The 24,631-nt window shown below is 55.2% G+C and overlaps 1 protein-coding gene and 1 long non-coding RNA gene across 13 annotated transcripts in view; one reads left to right on the top strand and one right to left on the bottom strand.

The window, feature by feature from the left end:
* ABLIM2 (actin binding LIM protein family member 2) overlaps positions 1-24,631 on the bottom strand; it is a 190,657-nt gene that overhangs the window by 137,547 nt on the left and 28,479 nt on the right. For all 12 annotated transcript variants that reach the window (XM_055245506.2, XM_055245507.2, XM_055245502.2 and 9 more), the window contains exon 2: positions 1,439-1,582. In XM_055245506.2, the coding sequence (XP_055101481.1) occupies positions 1,439-1,582 (144 nt within the window). The remainder of the gene's footprint in view (positions 1-1,438; positions 1,583-24,631) is intronic.
* On the top strand, positions 5,605-15,805 carry LOC129464375 (uncharacterized). Its single transcript, XR_008651570.2, has 2 exons — positions 5,605-5,826; positions 15,310-15,805. It is a non-coding gene; the product is annotated as an uncharacterized lncRNA (long non-coding RNA).

Genomic DNA, 24,631 nt, shown 5'->3' with positions numbered 1-24,631 from the left:
CTGGAATGCAAACCCCGGGCAAGCTCCCGGCACTTCCAGACCTCAGTGTCCCCCTTTCTGAAACACAGTCACATGTCCCCCGGGGCTGCTGGCACTGGGAGGATTCCCTTCCGTCTTGAGTGGCCTTGCTTCTGCCAGGCAGATTTCTACTCTCTTGAGGTTCTAGCCAGCACGCCACCTCCCCTGTGAAGTCCCTTCTGGAGTCTTCGAAATCCTTCCCTGTGGGCATCCCCCGCTACACACACATACTTGGTTTCTACTACAAAAAGCCACCTTTTCAAATCGTATTGCACACCTTACCTAACATAATCTCCCTCAACAGAGAGCGAATGTGTCCATGCTAAAGCTTGCGCCTTCTTGGTCTTTAGAACATTCAAGAGCCTGGTGCACAGCAGGGCCTCCTAGAGCTTTTGTGGAGCGGATGAACGCAGCCCGCAGCCATTGGATGGGGGCCGTGCGACGCCTGATGAAAATCATGATGCTCAATTATCTGCTTGTGGCACATTTCCTAGTTTTGTTTGCCCAGAAAAAAGCAAACCGTCAGCGCACTAGGGTTCATCGAGGGTCGTTACGGTTAAGCGAGTGTGAATCTCCAAATGGCCCAGGGGGCCGTCATACCGAACCTGCAGAAGGCAGGCAGGCACGGGGCCGCACACCGCAGCAGGGATTTGCAGTGTCCTTAATGTGATTCCTTTAAAACTGCAAACTCCTCGGGTCGACATCCATCAGATTGGTTTGATTTGCACATCCCTTCCTCCAGTGCTATTTTAAATCTATTTTTAGAAAATTAGCAACGGCACATGCGTTCTCTTTGTATAGGAAGGAGGAACAGGCTGGAGGGAGACTCGGCACGGGACGTCTCGGTTGGCGGTGCCTCACGTGATTTTTTTTGGTTTTGCTTTTTTCTCATCTTTTCAGGATGATTGGCATTTAGTAGATTATTTACATTATTGTTTTATAGTCATAGAGAAATTGAAGTGATTTTAGTCTGGAGTAATGGTAATGTTCTCAATGCTACTTCCGGTGGGGGTCCCTGCGTGTCTGGGGTCCAGCAAAGGTCCCGCGTGTCCCCCACTGTTGAGTTCATGCGGCTGACCATGACCGTTTATTTACCTGTGTGGCTACAGTGCTCAGGTGGCCACCTTCCTCTGGCCACAGGACCAGAATTCTCTGAGGCTGGGTGCAGCCACACGAGGACACCCCTGGGGACCTGTACCCTCATCCCCTGACCCTCCCCACTCCGGCGAGTTCTCCATCACACCCACCAATGACAAGGCTATGTTGAAAAGATCTCACTCTCCTACGAAGACTCTGTATCTGGAGTGTTCTCCAGTATCCCAGGCCCAAGCAGAGTTTCCCAGGAGGCTTTGAGGGCCCAGGATCGCCGCTGGGAGGCCCGTTTCAGGGGCCACACTGCAGGGGACCGGGGGACACTCACCTTTGCAGACAAAGCACTTGATGTGGAAGTACTTGTCCTGCACCCGCAGCACCTCGCCCTTGCACACATTTCCACACGTGTTGCACAGGATCGCCGTGCTGGGCGACTTCTCCAGCGGGCTGGGAGCAGCCTGGGGCTGCGACACTGTTGGGAAAGAGAGAAGAGCAGCGTTCAAGGGTGGATGTGTGAGGCACAAAGGTGAGTAAAGCAGGGGTGTGAGGACGCAGAGCTGACCCTTCCAGCGGGCCCTGCGCCCACCAGCATGAGCTGCACAGGGCATCAGGGTCGGTCTGTTGTCTCCTTTTGCCTGGGGACCCACAGGAGTCAGATTATGCAGGGGTGAGGGGCCAGAGGGCGAAGGTCATCTGGTCAACCCCCAGTGTGGGCTCCTGTCTACAGTAGCCCCGTGCAGGGAGGGGCCCGGGCTTCTCATCCACATGCACAACTGTGACAATGAGGCCATCACCTCCCCACCTGAAAGATGGCCCAACCACTGCTGCCTTAAACTGGCATGGCCTTACCCTCAGGGGTCTCAGGGACAAGGCACCCCTCTGTGAGCTCAGTAACCCTCAGCAGCAGGGACCAACATCCTCTCTTCTGCAAGTACAGCAGCCACAGAGCCACGGTCCTAAAGGGAGCTCACTTCAATTCCCTCTGGGTCCTGGGACATGGAGCTAAATATTGCTGCTGTCCCCTTAAATCTCCCTTAAAGCCACCACAGTACAGGACATTTAAGGAGTGGCTGGATGGATGGACAGGTCAGGATGGGTGGTCACAGAGCCTGACTGTGGGGCTCCTGGGGACCGGGCAGGGTGACACACTCCTCATCCCCATCCTCCCAAAGCATCTGCAGAGACCAGCGCCCAGGACAGGGGGCCATGGCCCAGAAGCCTCAGGTCTGCCCTTTGAGGGGCTCCCAGTGGGCATTAGGGATGGCCAAGTGAGCAACAGTGACCACCAGGTGGCCAAGCTGGCATCGCTTTGAAGCTTGAGGAGGACTTGGTAGATGGAGGTGCAGGATCTGGATGTGGAGCTCTGCCAGGCACAGGGCCAGCCACACAGGACCCAGGGAAGGACCCAGCTGATGCTTGGCAAGTGCTGGCCTGTGAAAGTGAATCAGCCTGGGGACTGAAGGCTCAGACCCCAGGGCAGGCACCGGCGGCAGGCAGGAGGTTCTGTGGCTAGTGCTGCAGTCGGCAGAACAATGCTCCCAAGATGTCCCCTTTCTAATCCCCGGAACCTGTGCATATGCTTTCTCACATAGCCACAGGGGCTTGCAGGTGTGACTAAGTTAAGGGCTTTGATGGGATATGATCTGATTGTCTAGCTGAGCCCAACATCATCACAGGGGCCTTAAAATCAGAACATTGTGCGACTGTGGCCAGAGGGAGGCGTGACTGTGGAAGAAGGTCAGGGAGATGACACATTGCTGGCTTTGAAGACAGAGGAAGGGGCCACAAGCCAAGGAATGTGGGAGCCTTGAGAAGCTAGAAAAGGCAAGGAAAGGGTTCTCCTCCAGAGTCCTCAGAAGGAACCAGCCCTTCTCACACCTTGATTATAGCCCAGCAAGACCTGGTGGGCACCGTAACCTCCGGAACTGGAAGCTAATAAACTTGTGTTGTATTCAGTTTGTGGTCACTTGTTGTAGAAGCCAGGGAAGCAAATGCAGTGGTCAACCTGTGAGACAGGTGGGGGATGCAGGGGCCAAGGCACCAGGCCCCTCCCCTCTGCATTCTGCAAGCCACTCCTTGTTTGGGAGTGAGAGCCACCAACGGCAAGGACCACCCCAGCGCAGCAGCCCAGGGCGGGCATTCACTTGGCTAGGGCTGCGCCCCACGCCTTCTGCTCATGCCAAGTTCACCCCGAACGATCTCATTGAGAGACTGAACACACAGACGATGGCCGGGTCCAGACAAAGGCAGAGCTCAGACCACACCCGCAGCGGCCGGCCCAGGAGTCGAGTCCGGCCACGGTACCCAGCTGGGAAGCCAGCTGCGTGGCAGACTTGCAGGGAGGCGACTACTCTCCCTCAACAACCAGGAGGCTAAACAATAACTCGGTCCCACATGGCCAGGACTTGACTCACAACTGACAGCTGTCCTAATTCGTGCCCCCGCTTTCCAGTTAGGGTCATTTGGAGAAAGCCAAATACATCCCTAACCAATCACACAGGACACCCCCCTTCTGGGAGCCACCTCCAGTCCCCCAAGGCTGACAGCCTCCATGGGGGCTCACCGGGAGCTATCCTTTCCCCTCAGAGGCTTCCCCACCACTTGCCTGCCCGTGTGGCCAACTCCATTGCCACAGCAGCTCTGAGAAAGTTGCCTCCATTTGTCCTCACGTCTTCCTTTATTTCCACAGCACTCTAATGCCAGCTCCTCCTGTCTTGGTCTGGGTTCCCATGAAGCCGGCCTTGAGACCAGGCTGTGGGTGGATGGTCTATTTCGAGGGCCCCAGGCACCACGCCAGAGCGAGGAGCGGGGAAGATGAAAGCTGGTGGCAGGTGTGTTGTTGAGCTGCTCCCCACGTGGGAGAGGGGCCTCACGGCTCGGGGCCGTCCAGGAAGCCCTGCAGAGCATGTCCCAGCTCATCCCGTGGAAGGAAGGAAGGCCGGGGCACTGGCCCCCACCGCCTGTCCCCTGAGTGCAAGAGCTGCTCCAAGGCGGAACTCCCAGCTCCCTCTTCTGGTCTGCCTGGCGTCTGGGCTGAGTGAGTTTCTGAGGCACAGAGCCAGGGGTGCTGCAGATGCCAGGGCTGGGCAGCCTGCAGGTGATGAGGCATGGCCCACCTGGCTGCAGTTGAAACCACAGGTGGGCCGAGGGATGTGGCACAGGCCCAGAAAACACCTGCCACCCTTCATTTGAGGGCTAAGCGTATTCACGCACAGACGCACACACTCACATATATTTACACAATTGCTAAATGCCAGCACTGATTGAGCTCTGAGCCTAGAAGGTCTCCTTATCTCTCTGGTAAAAATCCAGCAACTGCATCTCAGACAGAGGAGGCCATCTCCCCATCCAGTTCCAACCTGCCCCTACGCGTTCCCAGAACCCCACATCCCGGAAGCCACCAATCTGGCCACCCATCCTCGCCTAGGGTCCCTCCCACGGATGGAACTGTGACGGGACAGCGCAGAGGAGGAAACTGGGTCATGCTGGGGCAGCAGGTCTATCCAGGTCAGGGGATCCAAACAGACCAAGGGCGGTGGGTGTCAGCTGTCTGCGGGTGAGGGAGAGGGGTCGGCCTGGGAAGCAGGCATGGGAAAGGAGATGAATGGCATGAAAAATAACTCAGCACCACCCTGGGCCTGCCTCTGGTTTTGTAAACTGGACGGGGCAGAGCCCGGTGAGGGTCCCTGCGGGCTCAGTCTGCAGCCGCTGGAGGCCACCATGGCCTTTCTCACTCTGGTTGAGTCCACAGCAGGCTTGTCCCACATGCCTTTTGCCTGCAGAGTCATTGCAGAAACCACCTCATCTGTTATTTAATAAAGATGGTGGGGAGGGTGCAGCAGGCGAGGGCTTTCTGGGCTGGAATCGAAGCCTCCCAGTGCAGAACAAGGATTAGAATTGTGGACTGAACTTCAAATGGTGCCTCTCTCGGCCACGCATGGCCCAGGCCACCCGGGGCCCCTGTAGGCTGCCACACGGGTGATGCACCCGGTCCACATCTGAGGCTCAGTCAGAGCTCACAGGGGTGGGGGCTGTGCATCTTCAAGATGCTTATGTTCTCATCTATTGGCAACAAAGAGAACAACGCACAAGCGTCTCTTCGTGATCTGACAAGGGAGAGGTTCATGCTGCTGGAATCTGGCCCAAATCCAGCCTGAGGGAAGTGTCAGCTTCGGATTCCCAGGGGTCAGTGCAGGTGGTGGGGTCAGCTGGCCTGGGATGCAGCCTCACTGGCCTTCTGCATGCTGTGACCTCAGGTGAGTCCCTGAAACTCCTGGCCTTCTGTCTGTGTGTCTGTCTGTCTCTCCATCCAGGCATCCACCCTCTTCTTGTGTTATTTAGCCCCAGGGATGCCAGGACCATGGGCAATAATGTTCCCATAGCAACCAGCCCAGCAAACAATAAGTGCTCAATACACAATTGCGATGGACTGGCCTGACATCACCGTTTCCAGGTGACTGGAAATATACTTTGTCGGGGGTGGCGGGGGTGGGGGTTGGGGGAAGCTGCTAAGAGCATGGATTTGCTTGGAGGCCCCAATCTCGCCTGCTGGGGCCGCCTCCGAGGTGTCCTGGGGCTGCAGGGTCTGGCGGAGGCGCTGCCCTCTCTCCATGGGAGATAGACACTGCGCCGTGAGGACACCGCTGCCTCCACGCAGGTGCCGCTCCTACAGGCTTCCCTCCAGCTGGCCCTTCCTGCCAGGCCCTGGGACCACAGGTAGGTAAGTGGGTATGCACTTGCCTCCCACGAGGGTTCATTCCTCACCTGGCTGCAGCTGCCAAATTGTGAGGACGGCTGGGGGACAACAGCAAAACTGTGCAAAAGCAGGGGCCAGGTGGCATTCTCAGTCCCCCAGAACCTGGCCGAAAGTCAGCCATGTGTTTTACATTAAAAAGAGAAGTTTCAAGTGGTCCTTCAGCAGGTGAATGGATAAATGAACCGGGGTGTATGCAGACGATGAAATATTATTCACCAACAAAAAGAAGCGTGCCATCACACCGTGAGAAGGCATGGAGGGACCCTCAATGAATACTGCTAGCTGGAAGATGCCAGCCTGGAAAGGCTACACCCTGCAGGATTCCAATTATGTGACATGTTGGAAAAGGCAAAACGAAGGAGACAGTAAGAGGATTGATGGTTGCCAGGGCTGGGATCAGCGGAGCACAGGGGATTTTTAGGGCAGTGACGCTGCTCTGGGAGATACTGTAATGGTGGATCCATGACACTGTACATTTGTCCAAACCCATAGAAACTGCAACACTAAGAGTGGCCCCCAATGTAAAGTATGGACTTCACTTAAGAATACATCAACATTGATACAGTTACAACAAATGCACCTCACCAGGGCAAGGTGTTAATCATAGGGAAGACGGGATGGGAGCACATCAGAACTCTGTCTTCTAGAAACCAAGAGCTGCTCTGAGAAACAAAATCTATCAAAAAATTTAAAAAATTCTAGGCCAGGAGCCATGGCTCACGCCTGTAATCCCAGCACTTTGGGAAGCTGAGGTGGGTGGATTACTGAGGTCAGGAGTTTGAGATTAGCGTGGCCAACATGGCAAAACCCTGTCTCTACTAAAAATACAAAAATTAGCCGGGTGTGGTGGTGCACACCTGTAATCCCAGCTACTCGAGAGGCTGAGGCAGGAGAATCACTTGAAACCTGGGAGGCAGAGGTCGCAGTGAGCCAAGATTGTGCCACAGCACTCAGCCTGGGTGAGAGAATGAGACCCTGTCTCAAAAAAAAAAAAAAAAAAAAAAAATTTAAAAAGGAACTAACCACAATTGTGGCAGGTTCATTTCACTGCAATTTCAAGATCGGCTCCAATAATTTGGCTTAACAAGTCTCTAACTGTGATAATAACATAAAGCATAAACTCAAGTGCTAAGAATCTATCACACAGGGGCTGAGAGTATTTAATCCCTCGTGATAGTGATAATGAAACCCCAGCCTTGGGAAGCCCCAGTGGGAATAATAAAAATGATTGCTGGTGTCGTTAACACATAACCTTCACAACAAAGGGATGTGGCTCTCTCAGGAAGTCCCCCTGCCTCCCCCTCCAGGCTGGACTCCTGGTCTGCCACCAGCCAGCCAGAATGGGAGCCAGCAGGGTCCGGTTTGGGCCCACCATCCAGGGGCAGCGGTGTGACCTTGGTGAACACATTTAACTATGCAAAGCCTCAGTTTTCACATCTGTAAATCGGGGTTTGATTTTAGGAGGATTTTTTTAATGTCCATTGAAGTAGAGAAAGCTCCACGTGCGAGGCCTGACAGGTGGCTGTGAACAGTAGCTGTTAGTTGAGTTCTCTCCAAGGCTCAGAGACCAGACTTGCAGGCCGCAGGGTGGAGGGGTCAGATCGGGGGTGGCTATCGGAAAGGGGAAAAACGATCACGCTGAGGTCCACTCAAGGTTTCCCAGTCCAGAGCGGGAGTCCGCAAGCATATTCAGGAAAAGGCAAGACAGTAAATACAGTGTAGGCCCCAGGGACACCGCAGTGAACACAACAGCCACGGTCCCAGCCCTCCACATTCTCTTGTTTGTTCCATAGCATGCCCCACAGGAATGGTCTGTCATCCCCATCTCACAGATGAGGATGCCAAGGCTAGGAGATGGTCACACGGCTAAGAGACTGGGGCCCAGCTCAGGTGTGTCCGAGGCTCCCTCTCCCACCCCTTTCATCACCTGCTGCGCTGCAAACCATGTGTTCACTTGTTCAACAGACACAGGAGCAGACACGCTGTCACGTACTGGGGAGACAGGTGTGCCATTCAGCACCACACCAGCGTGATAGGCACAGGAAGAGGGACATGCCAGGCCAAGGGGGCACAGGCAGGGGGCAAACTCCTCTTTCTGTCCAGTGAACCAGACAGCAGAGTTCTCATCATTCCGTGATCTCTGGGAATGTTTTTTCTTCTCTTGAGGCAGAGTCTCGCTCTGTCACCCAGGCTGGAGTGCAGTGGCACAGTCTCAGCTCACTGCAGCCTCAACCTCCCGGGCTCAAGCCATCCTCCCACCTCAGCCTCCCGAGTAGCTGGGACCACAGGTGTGTGCCACCATGCCCAGCTAATTTTTGTATTTTTTGTAGACACGGGATGTCGCTATCTTGCTCAGGCTGGTCTCAAACTCCTGGGCTCCAGCGATCCTCCCATGTCAGCCTCCGAAAGTGCTGGGATTACAGGCATGAGCCACCGCGCCTGGCTGGGGATTTGCTTGACTGTTTATTTCCGCTGTGTGCCCACAGATCTATATTTAGTTCCACCCTTCTCTGAGGGCCCAGTGAACTTTGGACCTCTGAGCATGTATCCCTGGCTTGGCCAAAGGCCAGCAGCTGTGCTCGCTTTGCTCTCTTGCTTTCCTCGTTGGCTCTGGAGGTAAATCTACCTTGAGAATGGGCAGGGGACCCCCTTGTGTACTCACACAGGGGAAAACTTGGGGTCCGCCCATGGCAGGGGTTCTCATTGGAGCCCCGCTCCATCCGCCATGATGATTTCAGAAAGCTCCCCGTCTGCTGTTTGTATCATCCAAATGGCTGGCTTGGGGTTTCCAAATGTCCTAAGGATGTTCTAATAATATTCAGTTTTCTAAGCCTACACATGCACACAGGAACTCCAGCTCACCCAGAGCGGCTCACAGGACACACAGTTCCAGCTTCCCTTTCACACTTTTCCTTCTGACCATGGCAACGAGCAGAGAAATACAGAGAGGGGCACAGGGCTGTGTGCAGGCACAGCAGGGAGATGAACCTGTGTACAATCAGAGAGGGCTTCTGGGAGGAGGTGACATGAGCTAGAAGCTCAGAGGATGGGCAGGCACCTTCTGGGACAGGAGCAAGCACACATCACAGTGCTCAGCTCACCTTCATTGCGGCACAGCCCTGACACATGGGTGGCTGCTGTCCACTGGCCTGTCTGCCTCCCCTGGCCTGGAAGCCCTCATGGGCCTGGAAGCCCTCAAGGGCCGTGCCCGAGGGGTTTGTCTCCCTAGGGCCAGGTGCTGAGGAGACCAGAGCCGATGCTGGCCCTGTGCTGACATGTGGTCAGCCAGTCCTTGCCGGGAGACAGGCATGGCTCTCACACACCACAGGGCCACACGTACCCTGTGCCAGCTCTGCCCTGGGGCACAGGGCTTTCTTTGGGCTAATTTTATGAATATGGAATTAAAGGGTGCAGGCACACACACTTTGCATCCTCATGGATCCTGCCACATTGTCTTTTCGGGGACTTACAAACCCCTGCCCGTGCCTTAGAGTGTGTCCCCTCCCTCAGGTTCTCACTTTATAGGTCGTGCCTTGGTTTAAGAGCAGGTCCAGGCCTCCCTACTGCCCTGCCCAAGTGTTACTTGTTAGAAAATCATGCCGGATCACAGGCGGGCACTTCCTTCCTAACCTACTTAAGGGCTGGCTGCTAATTATAACCATGAACCGAGGACACTGCTCTCTGGAGCCGGCCCCATTCTCACCATGGCCATCACAGCCTGGGCTTAGCAAGGGAGCTCTGCAGGTCCCTGACCCCACGTGGCCAGACAGGGCGACCCTCTGTTCAATCCCCCATTAAGCAAAGACACACTGGGCACTCTCTCCTTGCCAAGAGCTAGGACAGCACGGGGCCGAGTGTTGGGCAGGCACCGCCCCGTCCCCAAGCAGTCACGGGACAGTTCTGGGCACAAGAGCACACAGGAAGCTCATGGTGCCAGCACTGTGGGACCCCAGGCCCAGGCACACACCTCCCGGAGCCTGCCCAGCTCTATTTCAATGACGACATGAGACACCTGCGGGGTGCCCTGGAACACCCACCAGGAGATGAGCTGGCCCTCTTCCAGTTCCCCAGGAGTGCAGTCTGGCTTCTCCCTTCTGAGTCCTTGACCTGCCCATGGCCAGACCACGGGTCCCTGAGGACCGCAACCAGCTCGGCTCTGCCTTGGGGTCCTGAGGATGGACGTAGGGCTTGTGCGCAGATGTGTGCAGATGAAACCGATTACAGGAAAATGTCTCAGGCTCCTGACCTCCACATGCCCCTCTCAGCATCGCTGTCACCCCAAACTACAACCTCCTGGGGTGTTATCCACCCTGGCCCTCAGTGGATGCTCAGGGCTGACCCGGACATCAGCAGCCAAACTCCTCTTTCTGTCCAGCGAACCAGCTCATGAGGGGAATCACTTGAGCCCATGAGCCACTCCTCCTTTCGCGCTTGCCTGCTACACAGAACGCATCCTTTGATCCGTCTCCTCTGTAGGGCCAGTGGGCTCCATGCCTGCTGGGCTCACCTGGAGGCCCAGCCCCCTGCCAGTGCCTGAACCCTAAGATGTGCCTGGGGAACAGGATGAACCTATGCATCTCACTCTGACCCACAACCACCTTCCCCTCAGCATGTGACAGTAGCATCCAGCCATCTCAGCACCTCCCACGGTGTTCTTCCGGAAGCCTCTGAGCTTATCCCTCTGAGCTCCCCACGGGCTGTCTGAGCAAAGCCCCGTGGCATGCTGCATCTTCAAAGGTGACGATCACAACAACCATTCTTACACGCTCTCCTACGACACCGTGTCGACCCTTCTCCTACTACCTGATGGGGTCTAAATCCCCTCACCTTGAACCCAGGTGGACCTCTGCAACTGCTTTGACCAAAAGGATATGACAGAACTGACCCCAGGCAGCTTCCAAGCTGGGTCATCAAATACCCCCGGCTTCTGCCTTGCTTTCTTAGGATGCTCATTCTGGGAACCCGGTGGCCATGCTGGGAGGAAGCTCAAACCACTCCACGCTGTGACCACGTGTGAAGCCCACATGCCACTATTCTGGCAGAAGGACCACAGAAGTCCCTGCGGACGGCCAGCAAGACGTTTCAGCAAAGACGCCCGCGGAGAATTCTGGCTCCCAGCTCTTGAGTCACTCTCAGCCTTTGGGTCTGCCCAGTGAAACCACAGACATTGTGGAGAGGAGACAAGGCATGCCCACCGCGCCCTTTCTGAATGGCAGCCCCTCCCAACCCGTGAATGTAACAGGATGTTTGTCTTATGCCACTGAGGCTTGGGGTGGTTTGTTAGGCAGCCATGGAAAACCAGAATGCCACCACAGTGATGGCCCCAGACATCAGAAGACCTCTTTGTAAAGCTTTTGCTCACATCGTTTCTATGCAGCTCTCTCTGTGCATGCCCCCCAAGAGCAGGAACCCCGTCTAACCCTGCTGAGAACCTCCCCCTCCAAACCCAAGGCTGGCCACCTCCTCCTCGCTCTCTGATCCCACTTCTGCTATCACATGGGCTTACACAAGATGCCCAGGAACGGATTCTCTAAATCAGTGGGTTTCCACTTGGGGACCTTGGAGATTTTGCAAAGGGTCTGTAAATGTATTTGCACACCATGATTGTCTGCAGACAAATGGCTCGATCTATGTTGCACATCTGGGGACTACGGTTTTCAGTTGTAGGTAGATGCTCAAGGGATTTTTAAAAAGTGAAGCCTGCTAGAAAGTGTTACAAAATCCCCAGTTGCCTTTGTTACTGAATATTTCTTAAGCAATATAATGATTGGATATAGCACGAGGATGTGAGTTCACTGAGAAAGGGGTCTTCACTCTCTGGAAGGTTAGGCAGCTTATAACATAGATCACAGCAGCTTCCCTGCTCTGGAGAAACAGCTCCAAAAAAATACTAGGTTCCAAATTGTTCCTGATCTAATTTCTGGAACTTGCCCACTAAGCAAAAAGTTAGGTTTGATGAGGACAGCAGTTTACAGTTTACAAATAAGCCTTATGCATTTTATCTCTGCTCATATAAAAACTCCCTGGTACAGATGGTAGGAGAGGGGACTCAGTGGCGACGCCTGGTCTCCTCTGCACAGCCTGGCTCCAGACCTCTCTAGAGACAGTAAAGTCACTTTCTCCACAGCCAAAGTCCCAAGAGGAGGCACTTGCCATTTTCATCCAAGAAGGGAAATGCCCTTCAAATCCCGGCGTGACCTTGCCTGGAATCTTCACAGCCACTCTTGGAGGTAGATATTCTTTTGCCCATTTGGCAGAGTTGGAAGCTTAGAGAGGTTTAGTGACCAGCCCAAAGCCACACAGTGAGGGGTGGCAGAGCCAGGATTCAAGCCCAAGTCTGCCTTTCTTCAGCTACCCATTTCCAAAGACAGCTGCGACTGACTGATTTGCAGCCCACTGGCCCTGCCCACTGCAAGTCACACCCACAGACTCCACTCACCACAGACTCCACCCACTGCAGACTCCACCTACCACAGGCTTTACTAAGACTCCACCCATCATAGGCTCCACCCCCAGCAGACTCCACCCACTGCAGTGCCACCACTGCAGGCTTCCTTCCTCTCAGCCTTGCCTGGCTCCACCCACCCTTCCCCTGGCCCCAAAGACTGCTTCTTCTCCCATGCCCTGTGATCATCATTCTCCTAGGCTTGACCGAGAAGACCTAACCATGCTGGGATGACTTTATTATCTCCTGGGCATGTTTCCAGAAGCCAGCTCTGCTTACTCTGAATTCAAGCAGGGTGTCCTGGCCAATTCCCATGTGGGCCTCTCTCCTATCCCCCCACGCAGCGTCCTGTTGGCCCAGCCGCTCACCGTGGGAAGAGATGACGGGTTGTCCCCACCCCAGTGATCAACTGTAAAGCTCAGGACAGTTCAAGGGAATCAAGCCCCACATTCTGTGGGCTTCATGCAGGACATCACAGCCAAACACAGCCCCAGGAAGAGGAGCCCTGGTGATTTTCAGAGGCCTGTGTTACGGTCCAGGCCAGCCCTGCTAGCTCCAGGCCACATGCTCTCGGGAAAGTCATCACCTCTGGAGCCTCTCCCTGCCATCTGCGCAGGAAGGCCACGGCTATACTGAGCGTGATGTGATGAGAATCAGAGAATTCAGAGAGGTGCCCTGACCTCTCTGATGTGGTGATATGGTGAGAATCAGAGGCGGAGGCTGGACACTGAGCCCAGCACACAGCATGAGCTCAACGCACGCCAGGGCTCAGGGATCCTTGCACACTGACTGCCACCTGGGGAGAGGCCAGAGGACAGTTCCAGAAGAGCACTCCACACTCACGTCTAGAGGCCCTTGAGAGCTCAGGCAGGAGCTGGCCCCTGTGAGACTCATCCTCCAGCCCCACAGGGTTGTAGGGAGGCCTCTGTCTTGCTGGAAAACTTGGGCTAGGTCCCTTTTCCCTCCAGCCTGGTTTCTAATCTGAGTCGGCCTCACTGCGAGGGTACCGTCAGCATGATGGAGTCCCCAAGACAAGCTCTCCAAGTTGACAAGGTGGCAAGATCTGGGAGGGTGGCCTCAAGCACAAGCTGCACCCCTCTGCTTAGGCCCCTCCCCTGCTCAAGAACCTTCCATGGCTCCCCAGAGAACACAGCCCAGCCCCCAAACCAGCACTCTAAGCCTGGTACCCACCTGGTTCCCTGACTTCCTCACTGCCCTCTGATCCCACCCTCTTTCCCAAAGTTGTCCTCGACAGTCCCGGCACCAGCCTGGGCTCCCACCATTCCTGCTCCGGGGACCACTGTGTGCCCATCTCACCTGGGAAGACCCTACTTGTCCTTCCAGGCCCACGTCAAATGCCCCCTCTGTACCAACAGCATATTCACAGACAGTGATTCACTCTTGTGCTGAGCTCTGCACCGGAGCCTCTAGGACCTGAGCATCCTTCTTAACTTTAAGAAAATTGTCCTTATTTTACAGATACAAAAACTCACCAGGTGAGGGGATCTGTCCGTTATCTACCTGGGCCCACCGATGGAGTGACCTTGAGCAAGTCAGGGCACCTCTCTGAAACAGGATGAGCCTCTGGCTTTGTCTATAGTCCCACGGTGCCAGGGCTCCCCCAGAGACCTGTGCTGGGCCTGGGGAACAAGTGGCCCAGCAAGCCTCAGGCTGTCCCAGGACACTCTTGTCCCGGCATGATCACTGGTCTCAAACGTGTCTCACTGTGGGGTGTGGGGCTGAAGAGAGCCCCAATCTCACTTCTGAGGTGAGGTGAGTTGGGGGTGCTGGGTATGGAAGGATCTAGAAGCCCAAAGGAGGTGGGAGAGGATGTGCAGTCTTATGGCACAGGTCTCGGGCTTCCTTCTTCTTATTTATTTTTTTTAAGAGAGAGTCTCGCTCTGTTGCCCAGGCTGGAGTGCAGTGGCACGATCTCAGCTCACTGCAACCTCCGCTTCATGGGTTCAAGCGATTCTCCTCCCTTAGCCTCCTGAGTAGCTGGGATTATAGGCGCGCGCCACCACACCAGGATAATATTTGTATTTTTAGTAGAGATGGGGTTTCACCATGTTGGTCAGGCTGGTCTTGAACGCCTGACCTCATGATCCGCCCACCTGGGTTTCCCAAAGTGCTGGGATTACAGGCGTGAGCCACCGTGCCCAGCCTGGGCTTCCTTCTCACTAAAAAATCTTAAAATCGCCAAAGAAAATGATTCCATTTTCTTGATACTTTGTGCAGTGCTGCAAATAACAGTGACACTGTCTTTTAAAAACAAACAAACAATCAAACAAACAATTTCCTCTTGGGCCCTGGCTCCAGAGGGTTTGGTTACTTGGACTCTTTGTGAGGTTGGGGTTTTTGCGAGGCTGAAACTCCACTAGCCCCAAGTGAGGCTAAGGGGTCAGGGGAGGGGTTCCCAGCCCAGTGGGAAGAGCAGACCCTTCACCTCCGCTCAGATCTAGAGTGTGTGCTCAAGTCCTGCGGGTGGAGATGTCCTACAGCTCCTTCTGGCATGAAAGCCCTGTGATTTTCCTGTTTTGAGGCAGGGGCCCATGAGGATGAAGTCACCCTTGGCCACAAACAGGCTCTGTTCACAGAGCAACAGGCACAGACGTAGGGCGGCAGGGTCCCTGGCGGCCCTCAGAGCCTGAGAGGAGCCTTTCCTCCGGGAGGCAGGAAGAGAAAAACAGCCGAGCGGCCACGCTGCCCCTTCCTCCCAGAGAAGACGTGGCAGGAAGCAAGAGCGGTGCCAGGGGGCAGCTCGAGCCATCTGTGTGGGCCGAACCGGGACCCCCAGATGCCCATGTTGAAGTCCTAACCCCAGGACCTCGGCATGTGACTGTGTTCGGAGATGGGGCCTTCAAAGGCATCATTACGGTAAAGCAAGGTGATCTGGAGGGTGGGTCCTCATCCAATCTAACTGGTGTCAGGAAAAGGGGAAATGTGGACACAGAGACAACCCCTGACAATCCCCCGTCTGTGTGTTCCGTCATGGCAGCATGGGAAACCAGAGGGAACCCGACGTGACGACGCAGGAGAAGACGGCGACTTAGACGCCGGGAGAGGGGCCCTGGGACGGGTCGTTCCTTGCAGCCTCAGAAGGAGCCAGCCCTGCCCGTACCTTGATCTGGGACTTCTGGCCTCCAGAACTGTGGGAGGATGCACATCTGCCAGTCCAGCCCCCATCTGTGTGCTCTGTCGTGGGAGCGTGGGGAACCAGCAGGAACACTTCTCAGCTTACAGTGCAGGTCCGTCCTGATGAACCCGAGGCAAGCGCGTGACATCACTAAGTTGAGACTTCACTGACTGCACCTAACCTAGGGAACATCACAGCTCAGCCCAGCCTACCGGAAACGTGCTCAGAACACCTACACCAACCTACAGCTGGGCACACGCATCTAACGCAAAGCCTGTTTTATAATACAAAGTTGACTGTCTCATGTAAGAGTACTGTACCGCAGATTGCTGGCCCAGAAAAAGATCAAAATTCAAAATTCAAAGTATGGTTTCTACTGAATGCATATTGTTTTTGCAACATTATAAGACCAAAAAATGGTAGTCCAACCATGGTAAGTGGGGGCCTGTCCATACGCCATCCCTGCAGGCAGGAAGAGCCAGAGCTGGCCTCAGAGCCCAGCTGGGGACTGGCTGGCTCCCTGGTCACTTCCCTGAGCCTGTTTTCCATCTGCAAAGTGGGACACTGATCCTACCCGAGGCCGGGCTTTTGGAGAACGGTGATGTGACGGTGACCACACGGGGCTGGCAGGAGTTTGTGTGAGTGTCAGGTGGGGGCTTCCCTCCAGGGACAGAGCTGGGAGAGACGGTACTGGGCAGCCACCCCCGCTCAGGCTGGCTGTGGGCTCCGGGCAGATGCCAGCCCAGCTCCTGCGCTTCCAGGACTCTTCAGGCCTCCAGCCACTGGCCCAGGCACCCCTGGCACCCACGGTCCCGGAGGGTGTTATTCCATCACTAGAAGAGTGCAGCCCTTCCAGAGCGAGGGGCATCCGAGGAGCTCATGGGAGGCGTCCCGGAAGGTCAGGGCTCAGAGCATGTACACTGACTCCTCTCCTCACCCCCCACACAGAGGCAGACAGGGCGGCCCAGCCCAGGTCACACAGCAAGTTTGTGGCCAGGCCAACACCAAGGCTCGGGTCTGCAGGCTCCCAGCCCAGGGCTTGTCCCCCAGGGTCTCATTGCCTTGAGCCAGAGTGGCCACGCTGGTCCAACAGGTGACCTCCTCTAGGCCTTCAGTGTACAGCAGATGCCCAGTGAATATTTCTCAAATCTAATAGGAAACAGGAAATGCGCTGAGTTGACCGCAGGGCACTGTCCAGTGGATAGGGGGGTGATGATGAATAACCCATGTCATGTCATCTTTCAGTTCCTGTGTCAGGCAAACGCCAGGGACTGCACTCAGCACCTCCACCCACAACCCAGGTCACAGAGCTGCAAACGGCAAAACCGCACAGTTGGGCACCAGACCAAGACCTGCCCAGACCTCAAGCCAGCTCTTAACTCCCTCTCTGGGAGGAGCTGAGGGGCTGACCTAGTCCCACCAGGGACCCCACTCTCTCTCCAGGCAGCTGCTGTGGTACATGTCCCCAGTGCAGGGACCCGGCAGGCTGGGGGACCTGCCAATATGCCCCCAAGCACATACTGGCCACACCTCAGCTGCAACCCACTCCTGCCCAGGCCTTTGAAGATGGGGCCACCCTTGACCTGGAGACACCACACCAGCCTGGATGAGGAGTCTAGCTGCCCCCTGTGCATCTCCATCATATCCAAATGGCCTGGTAAGGATGGCCACAGAGAGCTGGAGAGGTCCCCTACTTTGTCCTCGGCTCCCATCCTCCATTTCCCAGGGGACACCCTCTGTCCTGGTCTCCGTGTGGGCTGCCAGAACAATACTAGATATGGTGGCTTAAAAGACTGACACTTATCTCCCACAGTTCTGGAGCCTAAGAGTCTGATATCAGGGCACCAGCATGCTCCGTCCCTGGTGAGGGCTCCCTTCCTGGCTTGCAGACAGCCGCCTTCTTACTGTGTCATCACGAGGCAGAGAGAGCGCTCTGGACAGGAGTTCCATCATGAGGACCCCACCCTTACGACCTCACCTAAACCCCATCACTTCCCCAAAGCCCCTCCTCCAAATACCGCCACCCTGGGGGTTTGGGCTTCCCAGTGTGAATGCTGGGGGGAACGTGAACATTCACTTCTTAACACCATCCACTGTCAGACCCTACATGGTACCTGCCACTTTAGTCCAATTATTCTTTTCATCCTGCACAGCTGGGACCTGTCCTCTCTTCACCATTTACGGATGGGCAAACAGAGGTTCCAAGCAGGAATGCACCTCCCCAGGCCACTGGGACCCAGGCCTCTCTGACCCTGGCCCTTTCCACCATGCCCCACCACGTGGATGAGGGGATGAGAGAGGGAGAGGGGTGAGGGGCGAACCAGCCCTAGGGGTGGCAAATCTGTCTGGGACCTGACCAGTGTGGGAAGTCTTCCCGGAGGCCGTGCCTGCCTCCCCTGGCGTTCCCACTCTGCAAGCCTCCTTCCCATCTGCTGCTGCTCTTCCTGGCGTGGAGCAGTCCCCTGTGCGTGGTTAATGCCCTCAAAGTCCAGCACCGTGTCCCAGCACTGCTGGAGGAAGACCTCTTTGCCCAGGTCTGGACTCCTTAATCCTAACTGGGGTCCTCAGAGCATTCTTCCCTGGCAGCTGGCACCCCTTACTTGGGGTCTTGAATCCCTGCCTGACCCTCCCCTGTGCAGGCATGGTGTGGGCACAACAGCACCAGCCCCACCTCCAACTGGCAAGAGAGGCACTGTCACCCTCAGGCTGCAGGCAAGGGAACCCCAGCTCAGAGATGCTCAGTAACCTGGCCAGATCACACAGCCTTCAACTGGCAGGGTGGGGCATGGAGCCTGGGCCTCTATGTCAGGGAACTGGTTTTCTGCCTGTCTGCCCTCCCGTCTCCCCCCTCAAATTCCTGACCCTTCTCATGTTCTCCTGATCTGCTGATTCAAGGGAGGCTGGTGTGAGAGTAGCATTTCCGGCATGTCTAATTAAAACTGGTCGTTGGGATGGCTGGCCTGGAGCCCAGGGAAAGCCAGGCCGGGCAGGGGAAACTGGCTGCAGAGGTTCTGTGGCATTCGCTAACCACCTGCATGACAGAGGCAGCCAGCCCCTGCCTTAAAGCGGGTCTCCGGGGGTGGGGGGCGTCATCCTTGTATCAACAGGGTCCGGCTCACACACCAAAGCCTGCAGGTCTACACATGGGCAGGCAGGGGTGTGCCGGCCCTCGGTCACACAGCCCAAGTGGGGTGACAAGGTCCCGGCTCCACCCGGACAGGCCAAGAGGAGGGGCAGGAGGGGGAGCGGGGTGGGAGCCCTGCCCGGGATCCTTGCTGACCTCCGGAGACACGGTTCCTTTGGGTTCAATGACAAAAATAACTTCGTTTTGATGACCTAAGGAATGCTACTCATGGTTAGAAACCCAAACAGTACATCAAAGATGAAGGAAAATTTAAAATCCCCTGCTTCCCTTTTACTGAGACAACCACTCTCGATAGCCCAGTGGCTGCTCTACCACGCATTTCTGTAGGCCACAAACAAAAACCACACACTCTCATACACCTGGGACATACGATATGACATCGCGTCCTAGAATAATTCATCTATCTTCTCATAAGGCAGCGCCTCGATGTGCTTTCAGAAACAATATTCTCAGCACCTCCACAGAGCCTACCCAGCTCTGCAGAAGTGCTCGGTGTACACATCTGAAAGTCATAACTTCATTGAGATATAACTCACATAGCAGTACAATTTGCCTGTTTGGAATGCACACTCAATGGCTTTTGGTATTTCACAGAGCTGTGTGCTGATCATCATAATCTGTTTTAGAAAATTTCCATCACCCCAAAAAGAAATGCTGCATCCTTTACTGTCACTCTCGCTTTCCCTCCACAGCCCCTGGTAACCACTAGTCTGTCTCTGTGGATTTGCCTGCTCTGGGCATTTCATGCGAACAGAATCCCACACTGCGTGGTCCTTCGCGACTGGCTTCTTTCACTTGGCGTCATGTTTTCAGGGAGCATCCGTGGTGTGGCGGGTGTCAGTGCCTCATTCCTTTGGATGGCTGAGAAATAGTCCGTTGTATGGACAGACCCCATTTGGCTCATCCATTAGTCAGTGGATGAATTTTGGGGCTGTGTCTACTTTTTGGTGATTATGAATAACACGGCTATGAACATTCGAGTGTGAATATTCGTGTGGACATAGGTTTGCATGTTTTTTGGGTAGATACCCAGGAGTGGAGTTGCTGGGTCCTGTGGTCACTCTGTGTGCCACATTTCAAGGAACGGTCATACTGTTTTCCACACTGGGTTCTGATTTCTACGCATTCCCGCAGCCCGCTCTGGGTGTGCCTGCGATTTTGATCCAGCCATTCTAGCGGATCTGTAATTGTGTCTCATTGGGATTCTGATGTGCCATTCCCTCTGGGCCAATGATGCTGGGCATGGTTCATGTGCAGATTCTCCCTTTGGGAATCTTCTTTGTAAAAATGTCGATGCAGATGCTTTGCCCATTTTTTAGCTTGGTTGTCTTGATAGGATTGAGGGATGAGAGTTATTCATATATTCAAGATACAAGTCCCATGTCAGCTTGCTAATTTGCAAAGATTTTCTTCTGTTTTGTGAGTTGTGTTTTCACTTTCCTCACGATGTCTTATCACAGAGGTTTTTGATGAAATCCGGTCATCTATATCTTGTTATGACGGCTTGTGCTTTGGTGTCTTTTCTAAGAAACCGTCGCCTGATCCACCGTCATGAAGATGCGCTTCCGAGTGATCCTCTAAGAGATTTATAGGTTTTTGGTTTTACTGTAATTTTACATGAATAATTTTACACAGATAGAATTGCATCTACCTGACTGCTAGTTTTAATTGTGGATACCCTTGCTTCGCATGTGAATCGTGATCTGCAGTGCTGATGGCAGCAGGTTTGCCTGGGGCCTCAGTGCTGGGGCTGCTTTTGGGATGGTCGTGGTTGGCTCTGCCATCAGCGTGACGGTCCGGTCCATCCAGCACAGTTGTCCACAGTTGGTGGAAGCACAGTGGGCCTGAGAAGGCATGGCAGACTCAGCTGAGCTGGAGAGGCCTGTCCAGCCTCTGCCATGGAAATTCCATTTGGGACACGGACATCGTCACCTGCTGTCCACTTTGGGAATCCATGGCTATCCTCAGAACGCTCCAGCACCCCGGCCACGCCAGCTCATCCTCCCCGGCAGGAGGGAGAACTCACACTCAGCCGTGCGTGGGCAGCTTTGGGGGACCCTCAGCTTGGTGCTTTTAGAAACACACCTGCGTGTCTCCTCTTTTGGTTCACAACACCCTGGGAGGGAGGAGCCACACAGCCAACCCACTTTTTCTGGGGGCCTCATGGGCAGGGAAGTGTCTCCTCCAGGCCCCACAGTGAGGTCAGGCAGAATCAGGGCTTGAAGATTCATGGGTTGGATTCCAGGGCCACTGCCACTGCCCAAGCCAGGGCTGTTCCCTTCAGTAACATTCCACAGAGTTTCAGAGTGTGAGGCACTGATGGGGGAGCTATGGACAAGAGTCCCAGTTCCCCTGTGCAGGGCAGACCCCACAGGCCAGAAGGAGGGCACCAGGGAGGGAAGACTCTGGTCTGGCTGCCCAGAGATGAGTTCCTGCTGGGGACCAGGCCTTGTGCCCACACAGAGTGGGGAGCATTTCAGGGGGAGGAGGGAGCTGCTGGAGGCCCTGTCACTGTGTCAGGCCCCCTCCCCTGTGTACCCCCTTCTCTGCTTCCAGGGTTCTGGACTCCCTCCCCACTGTTCTCCCTCCCCTCCCTTCCCTCTCCCCGCATCTCACTCCCCCTGGCTCCCTTTTCTCCTCTCTCCCCAGCCCCCCAAATTTTGCCATCACCTTCACCCCACAGGCCGCCTGGTCAACATGCAGGATTAGAGCTATTGGACTTGTTGGTCGTTCTTATCTAAGGAGCTTGATGGGCCCCGTCTTTTATGTTAATATAAGGGGAGCTGCAGCATTCATGCTGTTCCCTCAAGCAGGACACCGGGCCAGGCAGGTCCTACTGCGGGGTGTCCTGTGCACCACAGGACGCTCAATGGTGGCCTGACCCCTTTCCGCCAGATGCCAGAGGCACACCTTCCTGAGCTGTGACCATCAAAAATGTCTCCAGATGGCCGGGCATGTGGCTCACACCTGTAATCTCAGCACTTTGAGAGGCTGAGATGGGAGAATTGCTTACACCCAGGAGTTCAAGACCCACCTGAGCAACAAAGTGAGACCCCGTCTCTACTAAAAAACTTAAAAATTAGCCAGGCATGGTGGCGTGCACCTTAGTTCCAACTACCCAGGAGGCTGAGGTGTGAGGATCACTTGAGCCCAGGAGGTTGAGGCCGCAGTGAGCCATGTTCATGCCACTGCACTCCGGCCTGGGTGACAGAGTGAGACGCTGTCTCCAAAAAAAAAAAAAAAAAAATGCCTGCAGACATTGCCATGTGTCCCCCTGGGAGCACAGGAGCACAGCTGCCCGTGGGTGAGAACCACCACCTTAAAGGAAAAAAGAAAAGGGAGGGAGGGAGGCCCAGATGCTGTGGTCAGTGGGTGCTGGAGTCCAGATGCAGCTCCAATACCAGCATTGTGTGAGGTTGAACCAGACTCTTCCCGTCCCCAGCCTCAGCTGATTCACCTGTACAGTGGGGTCACTTTCCTCACCCCACAGTGCTGCCCATAGAGAGCGTCCCCGAAGCCTGCACCCACTGGCGCCCGTGGTGCTGGTGCTCATGACCTTCACGCAGGGCACAACTTGACTGGACCCGTCCTTTCCCGCCAGACCCCTGAAGCTGGTTCATGGAGCTCACGGCTCCCAGCCAGATGGTCTGGGCAAAAGTGCAGTTTGGGGCTTTACCTGTGTCCCCCCCCGGCACCCCCATGGAGCGTGGCTGCTTGTGAAGGGCCAGCAGGTCGGCAGCTCTCCCTCTGCGTGGCTGGGCCTGGCACCCACGGAGGCTCGGGCAGCAGTGGGCCAGGGAAGAGCCTCTGCGGCCCACAGGGCTCCCACAAGGTCACGTGGCAGCCGCCACCCTCTGCCTGGGGAGGGGCAGAGCCAAGCCCTTCCCGGCACACTGAAATAGACTCCCGCCACACTATGCGCCAGAGACACACCTGTCTCCCAGGCATCCAGGAAAGGGGCTCTGAAAAGGCACTAGGGGTGGGGGAGGAGTGGTGGGGGTGGGGAGCATCTGCTGACCCTTCCTCCATGTGTAGGGGCAGCACGAGTGAGCTCACAACCCCCACAGCCCCGCGTGCTGGGAGTGACAGCCTGCATCACGGTTCCCTGAAATGGGGGCTTCAAACAACAGATACCGATTCTCTCGCAGTTCTGGGGGCCAGAAGTCTGACATGAAGGTGCCAGCAGGGCCCTGCTCTCCACAGGGGTGTAGGGAGCTCAGGCTGCCTCTTCCTGCTGCTGGTGGCTCCAGGCGCCCTTTGGTGTGTGGCCGCAGGGCCCCAGTCTCTGCCCCCACCTTCACAGGCCGTCTTCCCTGTGTGTCTCTGCGTGTCCTTTTTTGTCTCTTATGAGGACACCAGTCACTGCATTTAGGGTTTGCCCTCATCCACAATGACCTCATCTCTGTCTTTACCATACTTACATACGGAAACACCCAAACAAGGTCACATTCAGAGCTTCCAGGTGGGTGTGACCACAAGAAGACGTGTCTCTATCCAGCAAATCAGAGTCCAGCACCCCATCGTAGGATGAGTTGCACCTGCACACCTAGCACAGCTGCCCCAGCTCACATGGCCCCTGCATACCAAAACATGGCCAGCACCATGCAGAACAGAGTTTTAGATTTTATTTAATTTTAATTCAACCAGGGGACCTGCTGGTTACCAGATGCACTCCCAGGCTTTAAAATACGAATGCACTAAACCTCCAATGACCTTGCACAGCTGGTCTCCTTGCCCTGGCTCTAAGGCAGGAAAGAGATGAAGTCATTGTCTAGCCCAGGGCCACTGCCATGGATTAAATGTGGTGTCCCCTCCCCAGACTCACATGCTGATATCCTAAACCCCAGTGTGATGGGATTTGGAGGCGGGGCCTTGGGGAGGAATTAGGTCTTGCAGGTGGAGCCCTCATCATGGGATGAGTGCCCTTGTAAGAAGAGGCCAGAGGCTGCCTCACTCTTTCTACCACGAGGGTGCAAGGAGAAGGCGGCCTTCTGCAGCCCAGAAGAGGGCCCTCCCAGAGCCCGACCATGCTGGCACCCTGATCTTGGACTTCCAGCCTCCAGAACTGAGAAAAATAAATGTCTATTGTTTAGAAGCCACCAGTCTGTGGGGCTTCATTGAGCTGCACCAGGACCACACATCCTACCTGGCTGCCCCCCGCTTTCCCCCAACTGGGCTGCCAGCGCCCCCACAGGCTGTGCCCATCCAGGGACCTGAGGCCGGGGGCAGGGCCTGGGAGGACCACACATGGTGGGCGTGTCTAGGCACTAGGGGCAGGAAATGTTTCCTTTTAACATTTCCCCAAGCTTTTGACATTTATAATTTGACATCAGAGGAAACACTCTCAATGCCATCTTTAAGGGAAAAGGAATAAAAAGCAGAAATACGTATGCCCCACCCCCTCTGTGACTCACTCAAATCCCCTGCACAAGCGAATCAGAGGCCAGCATCCCATCATAGGATGCATCCCACCTGCACACCCAGCACAGCTGCCTCCAGCTCGCGTGGCCCCTGCACGCCCGAAACATGGCTAGCACCATGCAAAACAGAGTTTTAGATTTTATTTGATTTTAATTCAAATAAACACATGTGGCCAGTAGCTACCATATTAGTTCATGCAATAAGACTAAGACACGCTGTAAGACAGGTGTTTAAAGATGGTGTTTCTAAGATTCAGGGAGAAATCCGGGGCACAGAACTTGAAACCTTGACACCCCACCCCAAAGCCCACCACACTGTGCTGTCATCATGACTGTGTTTGCAAGACAAGTATACGCACAGACGAGTCCCCTGCAGACACACCTTTCAGCAGCAGCCAGTGGGGCTGGGAGTGGAGACAGGTATGCTCCCTCTCTCTCTCTCTCTCTGTGGCTCTGGGGTCCTGGGAGGGCTGGCATTGAGAAGTGTCAGGGCTAGAAGAGGCCATAATGATCACTGGCCACCCCCTCCCCCCATTGTACGAATGGGAGTGCAGGGCAGTCTGGAGAGTTCTGTACCTAATCTTGAGAGGAGACCTCTTTCATGCTCAGAGACACTGGG

This window comes from Symphalangus syndactylus, chromosome 16 (genome assembly GCF_028878055.3).
Source record: "Symphalangus syndactylus isolate Jambi chromosome 16, NHGRI_mSymSyn1-v2.1_pri, whole genome shotgun sequence".
Lineage (NCBI taxonomy): Eukaryota > Metazoa > Chordata > Mammalia > Primates > Hylobatidae > Symphalangus > Symphalangus syndactylus.
Note: the sequence above shows the minus strand (reverse complement) of the source record. Positions and strands in the feature narration are given on the sequence as shown.